Here is a 17,869-nt window from a genome sequence, read left to right on the forward strand (position 1 = left end):
ACAGGCTGTTAGAACTGTTTTCTAGGGTAGGACTTCCCCAAGTAATGTTAACTGACCAGGGAACAAATTTCATGGCAAAGTTAATGCAGGATGTCCTGAAGTTATTGGAGGTAAAATCCGTCCGGACCTCGGTCTACCATCCTCAGACTGATGGATTGGTAGAGAGGTTTAACTGTACTTTAAAAACCATGCTTAGGAAGTTTGTGGACACTGAAAAGCGAGCTTGGGATGAACTTCTCCCTTTCCTGTTGTTTGCGGTACGAGAAGTTCCCCAATCATCCACAGGCTTCTCCCCGTTTGAGCTCCTATATACCTCGGGGTATTCTCGACCTACGGAAGGAATCCTGGGAGGAGGAGCCCTCACCCTCCAAGAATACCCTTCAGTATGTCATAGACCTTAGAAACCGCCTAGACATGATAGGTCGGTTTGCTAAGGAAAACCTCAAATCTGCTCAAGAACGTCAAGAGAGGCAGTACAACCAAAATGCTCGCTTGAGGGTCTTCCAACCTGGGGACCAAGTGATGCTACTACTATCGACATCAGAGAGTAAACTCCTTGCGAAGTGGCAGGGTCCTTTCCAAGTTCTCCGCCGCACCGGAGAGGTGAACTATGAGATCTCTCAACCAGGGTCCAGGAAGGGTAAACAAATCTACCACGTGAACCTCCTGAAACCCTGGAAAATGATGAGATCGCTGTTCATTCCCCCTCGGGAAGGAGAGACGGATTTGGGTCCACAGCTTTCAAAGGGTAGTACGTACACTGACCATCAGGTTCCCATGGGAGGGCCGTTAACAACGGAACAAAGGTCAGACCTACTAGATGTATGTGACCAGTTCCCAGATGTTTTTTCTGAGCTGCCAGGGCAGACTAATTTAGTGTCCCATAGGAGTGAGACAGAACCTGGCGTAAAAGTACGGTCCCGTCCCTATAGATTGCCAGAGGGCCGAAAAGACCTGGTAGAGAGGGAGATAATAGACATGTTGGAATTGGGCGTAATCGAGGAGTCCCACAGCGAATGGTGTAGCCCTATCGTGTTGGTCCCTAAACCAGATGGAAAAGTGAGGTTTTGCGTCGATCTGCGAAAGGTAAATGCTGTATCCAGATTTGATGCATACCCAATGCCTAGGGTGGATGAATTGGTTGACTCGCTTGGTAAAGCAGAGTATATCTCCACCCTAGATCTCACGAAAGGATATTGGCAGATACCTCTAGCGGAATAATCCAAATGCAAAACTGCCTTCGCCACCCCTCTCGGTTTATACCAATTCGTCACTATGCCATTTGGGTTACATGGGGCTCCAGCCACGTTCCAAAGGTTAATGGACAAGGTACTACGACCCCATAGGGCATATGCCACGGCCTACTTGGATGACATTGTCATCTATAGCAGACACTGGCAGTCTCATATAAAAAGGTTAAGGCCAGTCCTAACGTCCTTAAGAGAAGCAGGGCTCACTGCAAATCCAAAAAAATGTGCCCTGGGTAAATCCACTACAAAGTACTTGGGCTATGCCGTTGGGGGAGGGATAGTAAGGCCACTAGCTAGCAAGGTGGCCGCCATAAAGGAAGTCCCCACCCCACAGACAAAGACACAGGTCCGCGCCCTTTTGGGGTTAGCAGGGTATTACAGGCGGTTTATCCCCAATTTTTCAGAAATTTCTGCACCCCTAACAGATCTGACAAAAAAGAGTGCCCGACCCAAGTTAAATGGTCTTGGGAGTGCCAAGACGCATTTGACATGCTTAAAAATTGCCTGTAAGAGGGCCCCCGCTCTTCGGAGCCCAGATTTTAAAGAGCCCTTCATCATCCAGACGGATGCCTCAGAGGTAGGACTGGGAGCAGTGCTGTCCCAGCAATTTGATGGTGTTGAACACCCCATACTGTTCATCAGCCGGAAACTGTTCTCAAGGGAAGTGAGGTATTCCGTCATTGAGAAGGAGTGCCTCGCGATAAAATGGGCAATTGAGGCCTTGAGACATTATGCGCCAGAGTACACTTCACCCTGGTCACTGACCATGCGCCCTTGAAGTGGTTAAACACCATGAAGGACGAAAACTCAAGGTTGACCAGGTGGTATATGGCCCTCCAACCCTTCTCTTTTGATATTCAGCATAGACCTGGAAAGGACCATGGAAATGCTGATTTTTTGTCAAGAGAAGGAGTGGAGGGTCGGGCTTCAGCCGTGTGGGACACTAGCCACACACAAACAGGGGAGGTATGTGACAGAGTGAAGTCAACTCCTATCAGTTACGCCTGGGAGACATATGTCTGAGTGCTTCATCCAGCACTCATAAGGGTTAACTCAGGTGGAAGTTAGGAGTCAGGAAGTAAGCTGACACCTGAGAGCCAGCAAGGTAGATAAGGATCTTGTGACTAGCAGTAGCTGGCTCTCTCAGACCAGAGCACATGGATATCTGTGCTGCTAGCCAGATGGATACAGCACAATACTTACTGCAGCCAAAGTAAGATTTGTTTCATTTGTTTTCATGACTGCTTAAAACACTCTTAAGGTTTGGTTATGGTTTAGCCAGCCAGCCTGCTAGATAGGTCTGCTGTGTTAGTCAGTTTTTCTCCCAACGTGGAGCAGGATTTATTTGTTTAAAGGGACAGTGTACCCGCATGTTATGTTGCTGTGGAGAAATAAAGCTACTGAACGTTTTCATTTATCCTGAAACTACACGTGTGGACTGTTCCCTGACCTCGGCTACAGGCCGTCCTGCCACAGGGACCCTCCCCTAATCTCCACTAGTGGGAGTGGTTTTCAGCTTTGCCAGATGCGGGTGGAGCTAGCTGAGGGAGGGGTTGGCAAACCAGCCCCTGCCCTTCAGTCACGAGGAACCAGTAAGCAGAGCAGACCTCTATTGAGAGTGCCTCCTGTAGTGACCATGGCCTGCAAACCTGAAGAAGGATCCATGATATCCACCCAGCCCTATTCGGCCCCAGGAGGCTTCCTGGTACTTCGAATGGCGGGCACCGAGACAGTGGCATGCCTATGCCTACAGTGCCGACTACCGGGGGACACAGTGGGTACAGCTGCGCGATGCCCGCAATGTGTCCTCCAATATCTGTGGCCAATGCCATCCTTCGTGCCGGTCCAGGCCATGGAGGCAGCGGGAGACTTAGCCATGTTATCGGCGGAACTCCCAGGGGCGCTCTGGAGGGAGTCTGCGGATCCCGGAGCATGGGGATCGGGGCCGGTTATTAAAACCGAGCTGGAGGAAAAAGAAAATATCAGCAGCAGTGCTGGGCGAGAGAACCACCGGCGGTCACCAAGCGGAGTGTCCCTCCCCAAGTCGTGGTTGGATTCCTCCGATGAGGAACCCGTGGTGGCTCCCGCAGTAACAACACGACAGCCGACGAACCCCTGTGGAGGTAACGGCAGAAAGATACCACTCACCTGTATCGTCCGTGAGCAGAGCCGAGTGTCACTCATGCAGCGGAAATCCGAGAGGCAGAGTCCCACGGTCATGGTGGCCAGCGGTTCCAATGGCGGGGGCAGATCCACACTGACTCCACAGAGCGGTAGGCATAGTCCTTGCGTCTACCAGGCTCCGAGGGTGGCAACGGCGGAGGAAGGACGGTGCCAGGCCCAAGCGGTGCAGCAGAGGAAAACTGAGCTACCGGATGTCGTGGTGGAGGAAGAGGTCTCGCTTGGGGAGCCAACCCAAAATGGCGGCGCATCCAGTACGGTCAAGGACGTCACTTCCGGTGGCTGCGGCGGAGAGGAGGGAAAGATGACCGCGCCCTTCCAATCGAGCAGTGTTTCCCGATCACCAGGGTCGAAGAAGAGCTGGCAGGCCCTGCAGAAGCCTGGGAGCGGCGAGACCGGAGCAGCGGAGAGCCCCTGCGGTGGCACCGGACCAGGTTGCGATGGAGAGTGGGTCGGAACCCCGCGGATACCGACAGCCCATCCCTATGCCCAACCCCAGGCCCTTGTTAAAACCCCGACCCCTGTCACCTTTTCCCATGGGTCATCTTCGAGCCAGGGGATGTCTGGGGGGTCCCGAGTCACCTCCGAGGAACAGACTGGGGAGAGCCTGGACTGCTTTACATCTGATGATGGGTCGGCGGGGGGGAGGTACTCTCGGCACGTGTCCGTGTCGAGTGACTGCCCAAGTGTTGTCAGTGTTACCCTTGCCAGTAGGCCCAAGAGGGTAGGGTCACAGTCTCGGTCTGACGGGACATCCGGGGTGTCCTCCTGGGGGGAACTAGAAGAGGGAGAGTCAGTGGAGTCAGCTCAGGAAGAGATTAGGGAGACCCGGTGGTGGGCACCCTTATTTGAGGGATACGAGGCCTGGCTCGATCGCACCAGGTTCCTTTTGGAGAAAGATGGGGTGGTGGATCATTGGTGGGTTAAGGGGGAGTTCACTGAGGAGGGCCGGTTAAAGGCGTTGCAGAACCGTTGGTATGAAATTTGTCATGGGCTGATAGAACCCTTGGGTCCCAGCAAATTGGTGGATCCGGTGGACCCGGATGAACCCTTATCGTGGGTGTTGCCAGGGAAAGTGGGTAACACTAGTTTGATACGGTCTAGCCGGGCAGAAAGAGCCATCATAACCAAATATAAAAATTCACATGGATTAGAGTATCCCTATGTCCCCGAACCCCTCATGCAGGAGATAGACGATCAGAGGGATGGGTGGCTGCGATAAAACATAGAACTATACATGGTGAACAAAGGGGGCGTGATTACTGGGCGTAAGGCGGAGGAGAAGATCTCCCAACTGATGCGGGTGTGGAGCATAGGTCGTAGCATCTATATGCATAAGGCTGTATATAGACCCGAGAATGGTTTACCACGGGAGTACAGCATAACTGTCAGTGATATGGGTGGTCGGGAAGTAAAGAAGCCTGACCCTCGTCACTATTATTAGGGAGACAGGATAGTGATGTGTACTAGCTAGTGCCACCTGCTGTTCAGAGCGCACCATGATAGTACTATGGAAACTGATGTTCTAACTAATTATGTTTGTATTCTACAGTGCTTCCTGGACAAAGGTACCACAAAATTAGGTCCCAGACGGGTCGTTGGGATTCTCCAGGAGGAGAATGTAGCCATGCTGTAAAATGGTCTGCAGTTTCCTCTCCTGCTGGCAGTAAGCCTGGTAAGTTACAGGGTTGCCAGCAGTAATCATGGAGGTTTGCCCTCACACCCTGGTGAGGTGTCATATACATGGAGGGGAGTGGCTGCATACTCTGAGTCCATTGTTAGTGACATCAGAGCTGTGCCAGTTCCTGAAGAATATAAGGCACAGCACTGCCAAAAGTTAGTTGTTGGAGGAAGGAATAAGTCTGGGTTGAGACTTGTGATTGAAGGGTCCACTAGTGCCGTAACTAGTGGCCCGTTTCTACGTCAAGTAATATCAAGCTGACAAGGTCATACTGTGTCCAGGGACCTGGCACAGGGGTGATCTCCCCTGAGGGGAGAGGGGATCCCACTCCATTGGGAGGGCGTACCTTTCTAAGGGATAGCACAGCAAGATGTGCGGCTAAGCTAACCGCACCAAGAAGGAGTTCCTCATCAGGACCATCTCCTTGCGGACGCAGAGATCCTGATGAGGTGGAGGCGCTGCACTGGATATAGGTAGGACTCATGCACACTACCTCAGCTGCCTGTCTGGGTTGGCATTCCCCACACAACATCATGCGGGAGACTCAGGAGTCCTGTTGCCAACAGGTGCACCACCAGACACAACTATGTAATGGGGACTGGTTAGACCACAGGGGCCAATGTGAGATTGGGTGGGTCAGGCCAAACAGAAAACCCGTTACATAACAATAAAACATATATTTATATATATATATATATATATATATATATATATATAAAGCAGTTTGAAAGAACTACAAGCACTCCGTCCAAATCAACAAAATACTGGGTGCAAATCCTATAAAATAATTTAGGCAATACGATACCACATCAAGATGAAATATCAGAGGCAGCACTCCAAATGGTAATCAAAATATTTATCAAGGTGATGTGAGGTCCCGTTTGAGGACCGAAACGTTGGAATGATGGCTTGTTGATTCAATAAAATATTTTGATTAACATTTAGAGTGCTGCCTCTGATATTTCATCTTGATGCGGTATCGTATTGCCTATATATATATAAATATATATATATATATATATATATATATTTCTAATTCTCGAGTGCCATTGACATTTTCTATTATATACATATATAGGGGAGCATGTAGAAGAAGGAGGAGCACAGCCATCCGCATCCAAGGTGCAAAAATGAATTCGGGCAACTCCCAATGAAATAAAAATGTTGTAATTTATTGAATCAGCTTAATGGGGTAGGAAAATGCACCAATTACCTCTATATACATATATAGTGTTCAAATTAATTATTGTATTGGTTTGTCAGCACTATAATTGTATTCCTTTATTATCTTTAACAGTTTATTTTAAGTCACGCAGGACCAAATTTATTAAGCTGGATATGTCATAAGGTATCTTTTGGCAACATGAAACCTCTTGTGGTAAAACGCTGCTTAGTAAATATGGTCCAGAGCATTAACCCATTTGTACTGTATATGAAAGGAAACATACCCCTATGTTAATATCTACAGTATATGTGTGTGTATATATACAGTATGATTTTGTTGCTGACTGAGAAATTTGATTATTGTATGACTTTTGAGACACTTTTAGGTTTTTTTTTTGTACCCTAATTAAAAATATATTGGGATCTAATGAAGAGATGGTTAGAAAGAGGTTACTGAACAGGATTTTTTCAACAAATGTGCAACTTCATACAGTAATAGGAAATGCCTGAATGAGAATCAGTATTCAGAACCTATTGTTTTATTAACAATGAACCCCATCCCCTCTCCTGATGAGAACCACATTTAGAGAATAGTATTTTTAAAATTATCTTTAAAAATGTAGTCTTAAGTCCTTCGCAATGTACATTTCCTACTCCATTAATGTACAAGTACGGCACATAGATTTTAATCTTAGAGTTAATAATAAAAGCAATTTTTACTTAAAATATAAAAACTGTAATAGTACAATCATGGTAATGCCTTTAGTGCTCTCACAAAAAAAAAGTCACTCTATTTCTTTCTTTTGACACATATTTTCATTCTGTGATCAATTTTACTATGTAAGGGCTTCTTAACTATTCTATTAAAATTTCCACTCAGAAGCAATAATATCTAAGAGTGAATAATAGACATGTAAATCATTATTTCAGGTTAATGTAAAAGATTTTGTAAGTTGCAACGAATTCTTCTTTCAACAGTGAAAAACGTATTTCTCCATTTTGCAGTGATATGCGTTGGAACAAGGGAACTATTTTAAAAGCTTCGGTGGAATACATCAAGTGGCTACAAAAAGAACAACAAAGAGGCAGGGAATTAGAACATAGACAGAAAAAATTAGAGCACGCCAACCGAAGATTGCTGCTTCGTATTCAGGTCAGTGAAAGATAAGAATAAACCCTAAAGTTCTAGAAATTGTCTCCATCAATCCTATCCAAGAATATAATTTATTTATCATTCACATTAGCCTTTGTGACCATTTGAAGCTTATCAAATGTGCTTAACCTTTTACAGTGACGACTCAAATGAATGTATTGCAATATTATTAATTCTTGGAGATTTTGCATTCCTACACCATGTGGCAATTTGTAGGCTCTAATATCCTTTTTCTTTTCGTGTGCACGTCGAGTTATAAACTTTGCATGTGCTAAAGATTACTGGGAGAGGGAAATGCTTCGTGCAAGAGGTTCGGGTTTAAAGCTTTGAAGGTGGGGAGACTGACATCTTGGTAAATAGGGGAAATTCAGAAGTGGAAAACAGGAAGTGGAAAGAAGGCTTTAGTAATAAGATAAATAAGAGTACAGTAGCAGAAAAAAGTGGGGTAAAGTGAAGACAGGCTTGAGAAACACATGCGTGGCAAACTAGGGTAGAGTAAGAGATTAGAGGGGGTAAATAAGTGAACAGCCTTAAAAAGATAATTTTACAATGTATACAGTGGGCAGCCAGAGGAGATTTAAGGAGGGGGTGAGACAGAACTAGGAGATTAGAACCATGTTTACTAGGTGCTTGGGTGCTCCTAATGAAAGTTATAGAAGGAAAAAAAGGAAAAAGACTAAGGGGCCTATGCTAGTAGCCTCGATTAGTTCACTGCTACATCGCAAGGTTTGGCATGTTCTCGCCGAACGATTTGTTAGTTGAGTTATCACAGTATTCAGAAAGAATCTGAACCCAACTCAAACCGTGCAGCAGAAAAATGCCTAAACCACTCGGCGAGGCAGAAAAACTAATCGCAGCCTCACTCAAAGGTTTCACCGTGCGATCTGGCTGTGAGCTGCACATGGAGAGCCGCCTCTACCTGCGCATATCTTGCCAGCGATCGCAGTGTATTAATATGCCTTTAAACGTTGCATGAGGATACTGGAACACCATAATGGGGCCTGTATCACGGGAAGCAGGGGGTTACCTTAACGCTAAAACAATGAAGGGGGTTAAACCTGAATTGCATATTTATTGGGGGCAGAGGGGTGGATGAAGGTGGAAGTTGCCCAGGGTGGGTGGTTAGGCCTGCCATGAAGGTTGCAGGAGTGGTTAACCTCTTCACTACCACAGCGGTAGGAACTGCTATGGTAATCAAGGGGTTAACATTTCTGCTACACCCAGTAGGCCTAACCACCCACCCTTGGGGCAACTAACCCCTTCACCATCCCCGCTACCCCCAAGAAACATTAAAAAAACAACAACCCTAATACCCCCAACAACCCCCCAACACATACAGTACAGTAATGGGCAAAATTACTATTACCTAGATATGGATAATAGTGCATTTGCCCATTCAAAATAAAACAATATACAGCAGCATAAAGTAAATACAAATTCTACTTACCGTGGCAAGGTTGATGGGCATCCTCATCACCATGGAACACAATGATAAAAAATACAATATAATGGCCCCTAACCCCTTAATACATTTAGCGGTTAATAACCGCTATAGTAATTAAGGGGTTAACCCACCCACTCTACCCATTGATTGGTACAGTGGTACTTCATGCCCATATAATATGGGCATGGTAAGCCACTATAGCAGTCAATGGCCATCAATCCGATGCAGGAAAAATACATTTATCTTTCTAAGTCCCTCTCTCGTAACCCTCTCACCAGCTTTTGTTGGCGAGAAATATCTAGGATAAAATCACAATTCGAGAGCCTCGATAAGATTATCGAGGCTATTAGAATTGCGTGATTTTATAAAAATTACGATTTTGGGCTTCTCACCGGCAACCACACAGCATGTCTGGCCAGGAGCCCGAAATCACAAAAAAATGCTTTTGCAGCACGTTTTAACCAACTTATCGAGGCTTTCTAAATATCTACCTTCCGAGAATAGCGCAAAAGTTTCGATAAGTTAGAATGGGTTTCAGCAAAGTTAAAACTCTTTACAATTTCACAGCATTATTAATACTTTTAAGATAGTTTCAGAATTGAAAATGGGGTTGAAGCTTTGCAAATATACAGTGGCGGCCGCCTTTATCCTAATGCGGCCGCCACCGCGGGAATTTTAAAACCGCGGAGGCTCTCGGCTTCTTTTTGGCCGGTTTTCCACGCCTCGGGCGCTTTTAATGATAAGCGCCATTAGCGCTTATCTGATGATGCGGCCGCCGTGCGGGAAACTCCAATACAAACGGAGAAAATGCCTGGATAAATCCGGGTAAGTGTTAGAATAAAGGTGGCCGCAGCAGTAGGCTTGAAATCCTAACTACTATTTGAAGAGCACATCCTGGGATTTCAGAGGTGAGGAATAAGAAGTAAAACAAGTAGTAAAATAATGAAAATCACAAATGGCAAATTTGGGAACAGTAGAAGATTAGAAGGAGCTGTGTGTGTAGGCGTGAGAAAAATAATCTTGTAATTACAGTGTACATTACAATGGGCAGTCAGAAGAGATTTAAGGAAGGGGTGATCAGAGACACAACCAGAGGTGAATTTCACATAAGGCTGACTAGGCTATAGCCTAGAGCACTTTTTTGGAGGGAGAGGCAATTTTTTTGCGTGTATGTGTTGAGAGGTGATCTTACCTTATTCGGAGCGGCCCCCTTCCTACAGCATCATTGTCATGGCGAGCCGACATCAAATGATGCTGCCACAACACATACACTGGCGACACACTTTATTCGAGCTTGGCTAGTCCCACGAATTCGGGTATACCCGGGTGTATTGAGGTTTGTGACTGTTTTCTGCCCGAGTGCATTGAGTTATTTTCCAAGCAGGGATTGAAGCATTTTATTCCCGCTGGCTGCAATACTGCACAGTATATATATATATATACTGCATTACAATTCATGAATTTATGCCATCTGGTAGACACGCGAAGCTTTGCAGCCTATTAAATCCTAATCATTATCATTTAACAGATCAGCCGCCCGTCAGCCAGGCATGAACCCAGGCTGGGAAGGCAAATGCAACGGGGCTTGTCAGAGGTGAGGAGTGGCGCATTCCAGGTATCTGCCAGGTACATACCGGGTATTTGCTCGAATAAAGTGTGTCGGTGCAGTAACAATGCGATGCTGACGTCGCTACGCTTTGGAGGAGGGCCACCACTGTTTTATGGAGAAATACTGCTGAAGAAATATCAACCTTTATGATTGGACCCATAAGATGTCTTCCAGCATGATGTTCTCTGGGTTTTAGCCAGTAACACTTTTATTCAGAGAACATGATGGTACTGTTTCTAGGCGGAATTATGTAATCTTGATCCCAGAAGTCTGGTGGCACTCTGGTGCTGTTGGGTTTTTAGCAGTGAAAAAGTTAAGAGAAATAAACCTGATAGCCATGACGTCAATTAGAAATCAAATCAATAATGGATGCTTGTATGCATTAGAGGTTGTGTTAATCTACTGAATAAACTCTTGGTTGATCCTATAGATATTTGATAAAAACAAAAGGAAAAAGAATAAACACCTATCCAATTTATCAACAGTTTATTGGAGCTGCAGCAAAGTGAAAGCACTTGTCAATATCACACCTTAAGTAGCATTTTTTAACAGTATTTCATAATTTAAGATATTATCAAAGTTTTGCAAACATAGGTCAGAAATCCTAACTGTGCAGAACACATAACTGATTCTGAGCTAAATCAGATTGCCATTACTAGATTCAACAAAAAACAAAATTTCCCAAAGCTACTGCCATTGTGACAAAAATACACAGTGCAATACCTATATATCTCTTGTAAAAAGGGTCATTTAGTTTAACCCTTTGGCCAAAGCGTCTTAAGCCTGCTGCCACTTACAAGGCATGACCAAAGCAGGTCCTAACACTATGAATCATAATTATTTTGGACAGTATAAATAACGTGATTCATAAAATAAATGTTTCAATTGTATAAAATAGCAGCCATTCTTTAAAGATATATATTTTTTAAATCTATAGATTTAAAATCTATAGACAGTGCTTCAGTTATTTACTGTATATACAGTGCTCTACTGGGCTGAACATAAAAAAAAATCTAACAAATACAACTTTAAAAATGGAACCTCTTTGTGGTCATGAATATATGGACTGTATCCATCCATTATGGAAATATTAAGATACTAGTCTGAATTTAAATTTCTGGGAGTTTTTTTTATAGGAAAGATAAAAAAATAATAATAATGTTAGTGTTTCCTATGCAAATTCGTCAGCATTAATTTCTACCCAAGTTAGTTTAAGTTTACATTTTCTTAGTGTTAATGTACTCAATTAAATATGACCTTTCAATATGAAGTCTGTACAGTACATCTTTTTTCCCCTCTAAATGCAAGCGTATACTCCAGATACACAAGATAAATACCTATAAAGATGTTACAGTAATGCAGACTTGTTAGATTTGCTACAAACAGAAATAACAGCAACAATACCTCCAGTTGTTTTGAGATTTTAGCAGATTGGTTCACGTATTTCAAGTACTGTATGTGTGTTTTGATTTCAATTTACAGTGCATTTCACATGTATTTGTACTTTAAGTATTTAACATGAGAGTGTATTTTCATCAAATGTAAACCCACGCGTTCTTTTGTTTTATCGTCCTTACTTAACCGTGTTCTGTTTTTGCTCCAGTAATGAACCAGTTTATAGGGACTTTGATGCAACAGTTATACCATTACTCAAAAACAGCAAGCTTGACCCTACCTGTCTTTCTAACTATCGACCTGTCTCCCTCCTGCCTATTGCCTCTAAACACCTTGAATGTCTTGTATTCTCTTGCTTGCTCCACTTTCTCAGCACCTATTCCCTCCTAGACAATCTGTCTTCCGCACTGCTCACTCGAATGAAACAGCCCTCACTATAATAATTAATGACCTCCATGCTGCCAAAGACAGAGGTCATTATACTCTGCTCATATTACTCGACCTCTCTGCAGCATTTGACACCGTGTACCACCCTCTGCTCCTTCAAATTCTCAATACTCTTGGTATTCATAACAAAGATGTATCCTGGATCTCCTCTTCACTTTCCCATCGTACTTTCAGGGTCTCTTCTGCTAATACCTCCTCCTTCTCTATCAATCTCTCTGTGGGGGTCCCCTAGGGCTCTATCCTGGGACCTCTTCTCTTTTCTCTGTACACACTCTCAAGGTGACCTAATCACATATCATATCACATATCATATCAAACTTAGCCCTACAACCTCCTTCCACATTACTGTTGGAAGTACTATCATTCACCCAGTACCCCAAGCACGCTGCCTAGGGAGCATTCTCGACTCCTCTCCCATACAAAACGTATCTAAAACCTGTCACTTTTTCCTCCACAATATTACAAAGATACGCCCTTTCCTCTGTTGTTCGACTGCTAAGACTCTGACTCAGGCTCTCATTCTCTCCAGTCTCGATTACTGTAACCTCCTGCTTTCTGGCCATCCTGCCTCTCACCTGTCTTCCCTACAATCTATCCTAAATGCTGCTGCCAGAATCACTCTACTCTTTCCTAAATCTGTCTCGGTGTCTCCTCTGCTAAATCACTCTCCTGGTTTCCTATCAAATCTCGCATCTCACACTCAATTCTCCTCCTCACTTTTAAAGCATTACACTCTTCTGCCCCTCACTACAACTCAGCCCTAATTTCTCGCTATGCACCATCCCGACTCTTGCGTTCTGCTCAAGGATGCCTTCTCTCTACCCCCTTTGTATCTGAAGCCCTCTCCCACCTTAAACCTTTCTCACTGACTGCCCCGCACCTCTGGAATGCCCTTCCCCTCAACACCTGACTAGCACCCTCTCAATCCATCTTTAAGACCCACCTTAAGACCAACATGCTTAAAGAAGCATATGAGTAGCACCGTGGCTAAAACTATACACATGATGCAGTATATTAAGCTTGGTCCCCTGCAGAAACACTTACCAGAATGCCCTCCTACTGTCTCAGTACATTCTACCAATTAGATTGTAAGCTCTTCGGACCAGGGACTCCTCTTTCAAAATTTAACTTTTATGTCTGAAGCACTTGTTCCCATGATCTGTTATTTGTATTATTTGTTATTTATATGATTGTCACATGTATTACTACTGTAAAGCGCTATGTACATTAATGGCGCTATATAAATAAAAACATACATACTGTACATACACGAGTTAACCCTCACATAGCATATTTCCCTATAAGCCTTTGTGATACATTGTATGTTTTCTGTGAATTACCATTAATAATTTTTTTTATTTTAGGAACTTGAAATGCAGGCTCGAGCTCATGGTCTCTCAATGCCAGCCCTTTGTACAGCAGAACAAGCCTCACAAGTCATCAAGCAACAAACATATGGAGAAGACATTTCAGAGGATTATGTTAATCAGCTTCCTCTGTCTCTTGGACAAAGCACTGGCCTGTGTGATGGATCTACTGCCTTTTCTGATCCTCTCTCACACTTCACAGATTTATCGTTCAGTGCTGCTTTAAAGGAACAAATGTTAGAAGAAATGTCTCCATTTGGAACGGATCCCTTCCTGTCTGCAACATCCCCCGACCTATCTAAAGGTAGCAGCAGGAGAAGTAGTTTCAGCACAGATGATGACGATGAGCTCTAAAACTTAAATAAGCATAATCAAAAAAAGAAATAACAAACTTACATGATACAGTACGTACTGTAGCTGTGACTGGTTTGGTTCTGGAGCAACTCAAAAGTTATTCACAAAGACTATAATATAGCAAATACCATTTCTTTTCAATGTAAGGAGGGAGTGCATTTTTTATAGCTCGACGTTACATAACATGTTTTCCTACATACAAGGCCATATTTACTAAACAGTGCATTTCATAAAACACACAATGCTGGAATACACTTTACATCTAGTCAATTGACTAGACCATAAGATGTCTTCCAATGCTGGATTTTCTCTTAATTTTGATAAATGCAGGGGATATTATTGTTAATGCTCTTAAAGCAGTCATGTAAAACAAGACAGTAAATGGATGATGTACAAACAAAATGATAACGGCTTTGCAATTATACTCATTTAGATTAATTTGTTTAATATTTTTTATTTGTATTAGATTTTTACATTAAAATATTTTATATGTACATGGTATCAACATAGAACACACCGGCACATACAGACCACAGGGATTTACAGAAGATTATAGGCGTATAAACAATAAGTTAAAACTGTTAAAATTGCACTTTTGGCATTTTTTTTCTAAATTTCTTTCAATAGAGCTACAGAAGTAAAGATACTGTAGTCAAGCCTTGTTAGTCACTGTTTCTATGCATTACAGATTTTTGATGGGCTTTTAGTTGTTTTCAAAATCGGAGATATGTGAAATCCTTTACATTCCTCCAAAAAATCTATACTGTTTATGTCGCACACTATGGTTTTGTGAGTGAGGAGAAGCAGATTTATTTTGGCAAAAATAAAAAAATATATATTTGTAAAAAATGTTCTGTTACTATGCAGATACAGTGAACACAACGTGGTATAGCACAGGGGTGAGCAAAGTTTTTAACTTGCGCCCCCCCCCCCCCCCGCCTCCTTACCTCCTGCCTCGAGCACCCTCTCCTCCGGCATCAAATGACGTCACTGGTCATGTGACGTCACGTTACCATGGCAACTTGACGTCACGTGATCCCGCGGCGTCAAATCAGGTAGGAGAAGCTGCAGAGGCCTCACACGGTCCCCCCGGCACTTAATTTAAGTACCTTAGGGGAGAGTGTGGGACCTCTGTAGCCACCGTGCCCCCCCCTGGAAATTCTCCCACCCCCCTGAGGGGCGCACCCCAACTTTGCGCACCACTGGTGTTGCAGATTAAAGTGCCAAATCAGCAAAGTCTTCTAGCTACAATGCCGAGGCAAAATTATAACAATGAGTTCATTAAATCTAGTTATGTAGATCTTATACATACTTGAATAAAAAAGGCAGTGATTAGAAATGGGTAAAATAAAGTTTTTATATGGCCTTGTAATAAAGTAATGAGACAGTGAGTGTGAAGAATACATTTAATTACTGTCAATGTTTCAGTCCCTTTTCTGGCCCTTTTTGTCCCAAATAAGTCCATTAGGGGACTGAATGACAGAATAATTACAGAAATATATTATCCTCATTGTGTGCGCTTGTTGCTATACACTGTTTAGTAGAATATTAGCACATACTGTTACCCGCAGTAAGATCACTCTAGCTACTAATTGTAGGGGTTGTCTGTAATGTCTACAGGTAACACACTTTAATAAATTAATGTCAGTTGGCTCATGCTCATCACACATCTATGCAGTCCAAGTTTTGAAATGAGGTAGGGATATTTTAATATCCGACTAATGATATTCCTTCTAAAACCAGTGTACCTATGTATGTAGACAGCATCAGCAGGTTTCAGCTTTTACATCAATAATCTCTATTTAAAATGAAACCGTTGTATGTTGTTTATCTTCTAACATGTACCAATAATTGGAGTGCATTGTCTCTTGGTGACCCAGAGTCCTTGGCTTAAGTTACTCTTTGCTCAAGAGAGAAAATAAAAGGTCAGTAAGTGAGGACTAATGCAGGATACATTCACAGACAGAATCTTGCTCGAGATTAGATTGATAGAAAATCTTGGTAGAAAATAGATGTGCCAATATCTGCAAACCTGCTTCACAAATTATTTCTGCCTTCTTTTTTCTAAATTTCGATTGTATTTTTTTACATTTTACTCTTTGAAATGTTACTAATTTTGCCACAATTCTTCCACTTTTCACAACAATGTAGTGAAAATGGCACTAAATGGCAATATGTAAAGGGCCACATATGACCTTACACATTGACTTTTAATGGTTTGTGTTATCGCAAACATGTGAAAAAAGGCAAACTTTGTCTGACTCGCAAATCTCACCGAAAAGTTTGCAAATGTCTACTCATGGGACATTAAACTGGCATTTAAACACAGAGTTAATACAGAGCAAACTCAAATATCTGTGAACTGATAGAGGGATAGAACAAGCAAGTAAAAAACAACCAATGCTTTATTTCTGTTTTTGTCCCAGTAATGAACCAGTTTATAGGTAATAAGTCCCAGTAATGAACCAGTTTATAGGTGATAAGTAAACCATCACATTGCATATTTCCATGTACTGTAGGCCTTGTAGGTTTATTAAGTATCAGGGATTTCCAAATATACCCAAGCCATTTTGTGCCATATATACTTAATGGTGTTACATCATCTTCAAGCAGACCCATGCAATTGTATGTGTCCGACGCTGTCTTCCAGCATTGGCAGAAAGGTGTTTAGTAATTTCTGTACGTGCCTTAACCCTTTTTGTTAGACTCATTGAATTGCATATTCCTGCAATAATTATCCAATGTGGGTACGGATCCCTATAGATAGGTTTTGAAATCACCGTTTTTTTTGCGACAGTTCAAATAACTGATGTTCCTCTGCTTTAAGATGTAATTAAAATCTCATTGAAGACTACACAGTATACTATTCTGTATATTCGTTAAAAAGTGTAGATATTTGAATAACAAAATTATTAATTTAGGTTACTTAAATCACATACTGTACCTCAAAATAATTTGAAGATAAAAATATTGTATGTATGAAATGTTGCAATTTAAAATGTGCCGAATTGTAAAGGTGTCTTTAAATATTATACCAAACTGTAAAGTGCACTGACATTTTTGTGTCCAACTCAGAAACATTGAGGTTCTTTTGTAAACTTTTATTTTGCCAGACCGAATAATTAATTTGATTGTGTGTTTGAAAGGGTTATAAATATTTTTTACACTTACTGTTATATCAACTATAGAATTTTGTAAATCTAAAATATGCAGTCTTTTATATGGGAAACTGTCAATCTGGCAACAAGGCAATGTTATAATAGCATGTCATATTTACCACTAGTATCATTAAAAAAAAACTTTAAGGTTAAAAAAATCATTTGATAATGTATCATTTAATTTTCTTACAGTATTTCATGTTTATACATTTTATTTCCTTTGACTGTAGAGCCTGCAAATAATTTTGAAATCATATTTTTTTCAATGAATTGTTTTGCTAACTGTTTGTTAACTATTAACATGAATAGTGAAGGGTTAATGTTACCCTGTAGCCATATGTAGATGACTGGGGCAATATGTATCATGCTCCCCAAAAAGAAGGAGGTGGGAAATCTCACTTGCATCAGTGTGACATGTAAGAAATTTGGTAATCAATTGGCACAGACTATCAGTCCGTTTTATGCAACAACTGGATGAGATTTTTTTATTCTAAGAGATGGAAAATAGCAATTTTCCATGATGGAAAATATGGAGCATCACATTATAATGTCAGGTAAATCTTCCCTAAGTCCTCTTTTAACCACGGTTGAAATCACAAGCTGGGCATAAAGCATTACAAATTTACCAAATGCACATAGAATAATGGGATGTACTTTTTGTCTTCA

General features: G+C 42.3%; 1 protein-coding gene across 3 annotated transcripts in view; it reads left to right on the top strand.

The window, feature by feature from the left end:
- The window catches only part of TFEC (transcription factor EC), a 234,662-nt gene extending 217,238 nt beyond the window's left edge, over positions 1–17,424 (top strand). For 2 of the 3 annotated variants that reach the window (XM_075599986.1, XM_075599984.1), the window contains exons 7-8: positions 7,282–7,429; positions 13,689–17,422. In XM_075599986.1, coding sequence (XP_075456101.1) covers positions 7,282–7,429; positions 13,689–14,045 — 505 coding nt within the window. In that variant the 3' untranslated portion in view covers positions 14,046–17,422. Of the gene's footprint in view, positions 1–7,281; positions 7,430–13,688 lie in introns of all 3 variants that reach the window. The other variant, XM_075599987.1, reaches the window with a different exon arrangement.
- The last annotated feature ends 445 nt before the right edge of the window (positions 17,425–17,869 follow it).

Source organism: Ascaphus truei, chromosome 5, assembly GCF_040206685.1.
Source record: "Ascaphus truei isolate aAscTru1 chromosome 5, aAscTru1.hap1, whole genome shotgun sequence".
NCBI classification, from domain to species: domain Eukaryota; kingdom Metazoa; phylum Chordata; class Amphibia; order Anura; family Ascaphidae; genus Ascaphus; species Ascaphus truei.